The sequence below is a fragment of the Vollenhovia emeryi genome, unplaced genomic scaffold (assembly GCF_000949405.1).
Source record: "Vollenhovia emeryi isolate VEMERY1.0 unplaced genomic scaffold, V.emery_V1.0 DF939169.1, whole genome shotgun sequence".
In the NCBI taxonomy this organism is placed as follows: Eukaryota; Metazoa; Arthropoda; class Insecta; order Hymenoptera; family Formicidae; genus Vollenhovia; species Vollenhovia emeryi.
In genome coordinates, this window is record NW_011967197.1 from 1,357,494 (window position 1) to 1,362,937 (window position 5,444).

At 40.6% G+C, this 5,444-nt stretch overlaps 1 protein-coding gene across 1 annotated transcript in view; it reads left to right on the forward strand.

The window, feature by feature from the left end:
* The first annotated feature begins 1,792 nt into the window (after nucleotides 1–1,792).
* The window catches only part of LOC105564048, a 17,988-nt gene continuing 14,336 nt past the window's right edge, over nucleotides 1,793–5,444 (forward strand). The window contains exon 1 of the mRNA XM_012016140.1: nucleotides 1,793–2,587. Coding sequence (XP_011871530.1) covers nucleotides 2,491–2,587 — 97 coding nt within the window. The 5' untranslated portion in view covers nucleotides 1,793–2,490. The remainder of the gene's footprint in view (nucleotides 2,588–5,444) is intronic.

Below are 5,444 nucleotides of genomic sequence, written 5' to 3' on the forward strand. Positions count from 1 at the left end.
ACCCGAGGATTCGCCTCCTTCAAATGACCATTTCTGATACAATCGTCAGTCTCGATATTGAATCGGTAAACTTTCGTTAGCATTTATGTCAACGTGATTTCGAGACATACGCGATTCGCGAAGAGCAAAAGTCGAGTATTAATTGGATGCTATTCTGATAAACCAATACCCTGAATTACGGGAAAAAAGATTTCAAATTTTTGTCGTTTAAGAGATATCAAGTGATTATTGTAAATTTTAGACAATTGGAGATATTAAATTATTGAACGATATTTCTGAAACAATGAAATTTGTTGTGCTTTTCATTGTAATTCAGAAAATCATTTTTAGCATTTAATTGACATTCGACTTTGGCTCTTCCGATAAATCTAGATGAAAGAATTATGTGGGTCTTCTTACAGAAAGAAAGGAACCAACCGACAATCCCTATCGGATTAATTAACAATAAAAGCACTGTCGACTGATTCCTTCCTGAATAATGCGCCTCATATGTTCGCGTAACACAATATTCCGATACGCTATCGTTGAAGGTATCAACAATCACACATGCGAAACTAGAATAATTCACAAAACTCCACATATTGTAAATATGTCAATATCCAAGACAAGATCTTCCGGCCAGGAAGCCGGCGTCCAAGCGTGATGATCAATCCGGTCTGACCGAGAGAAGCTTCGTCTGGACTTATTCGATCTCTCTCGCGGAAAGGAGACAGGATCGAAATTATAGCTGTGAATATGTAAGTAAGCGGAAAAACGTGACGCACGAAAGTGCGATTTATCTCGCATTGGGGGAAACCGATCGGAAAGATGGTGAGAAAAAGCGGAGAAACTTTAAGGTTCTCTTACGTAAATCAGCTTTCAGAGGTGAAGAACAAGAGAGAAAGAGGATACATCTAAAATACGTCACATGTTGTAAAAAAAAAGGGGGAATAGGGGCTGCCGCCGTGCGAATCACAGAGACCCATAGAGAAAAAGGGATGGGGATGGAGGGAAATAAGGACAGTCAAGCTGAATCAAAGCGAACTCGCGAATATGAGAAGGCGCGCGAATGGAACTGCTCGTGGAAGTTTCGAAAAAAACTTCGCCTTCCATTCGCGATCCCGACCGTGCGAAAATTCTCGTCAAGGTCGAACTTCTCCATCCCTCGGCGAACCCCCGGTGCGAGAGGGGTAATATCGGAGGAACGTCGAGCTGATACGGGCGTCGTCGCGCGATCAGTGGCGCGAAGAAATGCGGTGCGATTCGATTTGCGATCTAATCTGATGCAACGGCGGCAGGTATGGCGAGAGAAGGAGAAAAGGAACTATCTCTCGGCGGATAGTTGGTTACGCGGATTTGAATTTTAGATGGGATTGCAGAGTTCCGTTCATATCCATTAATTGTGAAGAACGATCGGATCGCGGATATATATGAAATTAGTAATTGACTCTCGAACGATGGACGATTCCGATAAAGTGCACGCGATAATGAATGATGTACAGTTTCAATAAAAATTCTAACGGTCGCCACGCACGAAGTGACGGGCATAAAATGCTTTCCAAAAACAGATATTGGAAACTGATTTAAATTTCATTATATATAAAATCTGCCTTGTTAATAATTAATCGTTGAAATTTTAATATTTGCCGTATTTTCATTTTATTTTATAGTTTTAAAAGAATTAAGCTTATGGAGAGAGGATTTTGCACACAACTTTTATCATGTTTTAAAGATGTTTGTTCTATTTTAAACTAAATTGATATTTAATACAACAGCGTATAATTTTATACGGGAATATTTTAACATTAAATTAATAGCTTTTAATATAACGAGAAATAATTTTGCCGTAAATTATAAAAGATAATTTATATAATTCAATTCCTATTCATATCACAGATATAGAAAGAGGATAGTAAATTCGAACGCCGAAATCAAGAATTCGAGATTATCAGGCAATTTTATATTTCCAACAAATTCCGAAATGAATCAAGCACAGATCGGATCGAGCACCGCATATCGGAACACTGCCAGTTCCGTGTTGGACGTTACTAGTAAGTGGCCGTGTAAATATTATCGAATTACTTCGATCGCGCTCTCCACTCGTGCGAGAGTAGCTAATTGAATTAAATAAGACAAGAGTGATAAAAATGTGTCGCGACAATGATGTTCAATGAAAAGAAAACGGTGCCGTTTACACCCACGCGTACACACACACACCCCCACCTACTCACACACGCATACGCAGACAACAGACAGAAGACAGACAACACGCAGAACGTATTCGCTCGAGCGCGCGGGCGTCCCTCTATTAACGCGGGATACGAGAAAACTATAAAAGAGATCATCCTCGCATTCATCGATCGAACTTGTGTTTCCTCGAACACGTCGCGTTGTACGCGGCGGTGTAATAAGTTTCCATCCGTTTTACATTCCTAACTCGTTGTGTTGCGTTCACATCGTACCATTTATAGATAGGCTAATATACCTAATAAGTGTTTCGTCTAGCCTACGATGTATATTGTATCTATAATCAGAAATAAATTATCGACAGTAAATCGCACTGGTGTTGCACCCGACATCGCAGCAAATTCATCTCGCCCCACACAATGTAAGTACGCTATAAATCTTTTTTTATGCCAGTGTACGTCAGACGTAATCTTATGTCACGCATGACGCGTTGATATTAAAATTATAATCGATAATTCCTACAGTACAGAGAATTAGTTTCCTGTCGTAAATACGAGGGAAGGTAAAAATTGATTTTCCATCGACGAAAGATTTTATATTTTCCCTTGCAATTCGTGTCATCGTCATCGATGCTTTATTAAAACTTCACAGCCGATCGAAAATAAACGCGGGAAATAATGAGAGGAATAAAAAAAATAAGATTCCAGATTCGACTTTGTATTTCTAATTGATGTTGATCGAGTTGACTTGAAAGTACTCTCTAAAAATTTATCAGTTCACTCACGCGATTTTCAGTGGTATACTTATAACTGCAAATCAGTGACTATTCACCGTTTTCAGTGATAATCCACCGATTCACTTTTAGAGAGTACGCATCTATGCATATGTACCGATAGTTTAGGATTGTAACGATTATATAATATGGCTCACTCAATCCCTGTGCGAGAGAATGGCAGGCACAGTGAATAGTCAGACGTCGGTAATGATAGTGTAATTAAAATCAACGACATGGGATCCTGACCACCGCCGGCTACACACTCGACGCGCGAGGGAGAATGACACCGATGAGGGATAAACGTTAGACACGCAAGATACGAATTTGCATGGACGATGCATTATCTCTACACGTGTAATATGACATCCCCATCGCACGATTACCGAAGGGAAAGCTCCCTCGCAATTAGACCACCTGCGGTTTGGCCTAAGCTGATCTCAGACGATTACCTATTCCGCTGTGTTCCGTCGAGTACCGCTAAACCTTTCAATTTATTCCGGGACCGCTAATTTGTCGTAGTCGCACGTGTGTATAGCGCGCTATCGCGCGTTCGTACTGCTATCAATGCTGTGTTGCGAAAACTTCGTCCCTTAAATACGTAACGTAGAAAATTCGGGTCGAGGTGTTCCGCTTTACGTATTCAGAATCTCAAGTATTTTCGAAATTTTGCGCCGAAATATTTTTGCGCTTGCCCTCGTTTTTTATCTTTCAACAAACTGCTAATCTCTTTGAATGTTTTTTCGTTCCCCTCGTAAAGGTTCTTTTTTTAATTTAATGGCACTCGCATAAAGGTAATGAGACATCAAAGTCTAGATTTTGTAACGTCTATATAAAAATATACTTTTCTCGTGAGAAAAAGCTGAAAAATGTTTCGTGTTAAAATTTCGTATCCCGGATTTGACTGCGGAGAGGAAAGCCATTAAAATAAATGATCGTACTTCACCAGATGTCGCGACACCGAAATACGTCTCTTCGAGACAACCGCGATTCCACATTCAGACAGCATCTCGCTATGAAAAGTAGCAATGAAGATGCATTGCGACAAACTTGCAGGAATGTGGCGCGTGTGCAGCATATACAAATGTAACGACCAACGCCCCGCTAGGAAATTCTGAGCGATTATTCTATGAGCTTGCTTATATCACTTGCATAAAATCCGCCATGTCAGATCTTGGGGAGGGGGGGGGGAGAGTCGTTTAATCGATGGGTATACGCTCTTTTTTTACAAAAAATAAATAAGAATACCAATTATTACGTGACAAACGAATAAAACTGGAGAATATTTTGCGATTTAGATTTCAGAACGGTGAATGGATAACAAAACCTTCTTCGACTTCGACTATTCTAAGTGGATTTTAATTAAAATGGATTTTAATTTACAGTTTAGTTACTGGGTTATTTAATATCGGATACTGAAAAATTGAGAAGGAAGATGCTATGCAATTAGAATTTTCTTTAAAAAAAAAAGTCGGTTTCAAGTTAATGAAAGAATCTTATAACGTGGAATAATTATGGCGCATAATCACGGATTACAGATTCATCAACAAGAAAATTACGCAATCTGTTTCAGCGAAGCATATAATGAAAGCAAGTAAATAAGCAAGCGGATTTAACAAACGGATAAATATAGTGATTGTCTTATATACGAGATAAACGAAGCAGTGTCAATTACCTACTGTCCACAGTTTTACAACTTTGCGAATACTATATAAATTATAATTTATTTCATACTTTCCATGAGTTTCCACGAAATACACACAAGAAGTCTCTATTTTTCAATTCACTTGATCGATTCTTCATACTTCGGTAAAAAAATATTAAAATGGAACAATTACAAATACACGGCATAACAACAAGAAGAAAATAAAGTGCATCTGCTGCCTTGCACTCCCTGACCTGTCTTATATAAAGAAGAAAAAGTGTAGTGTCAGATGGCCCTACGTCACACAGATCAGGAAAAACGGAGGTCATTGTACGTTGGACAACATATATTTGCTGTTCCACCGAAAACAAAATCGCAAGTTAACGTGGGGTTACTCTGCGTGCGCTGCCGTTTATTCAGGTATCGGTAGGTGGACGGATAAGGGGTGAGCCTGGCGCAGCGCGCGCTTTCTGTGGTATTGATTACAGCCTCCTATCCAGGTGCACAAGCAGGGTCAAATCTACCCCTCTCTCCACCACCGTCACCTCCTCCTCCTCATCCACCCCTTCCACCGGCAGCTCTCTTCGTCCCTTTTCCTGATCTCCCTTTCTCCCCTCCCTCTCATACCTAACCCTCCCTCGCTCTATCTTTCTCTCCCTTTCTCGCCAGCGACTTCTCCTTCGCTTCTACCAACTTCTATCTCATTTCCACTCTCTCTCTCTCTCTCTCTCTTTCTCCCCCAATCTCTCCTGCTCGTTCTCTCGCTGCTTTCCCCCTCCCTCCCTCTCTCTCTCTCTCTCGCCCCTCTTTCTCTTCCCCCCATCTCTCTCGCTTCCGTCCCTCGCTCTGGCACGCTGCCCC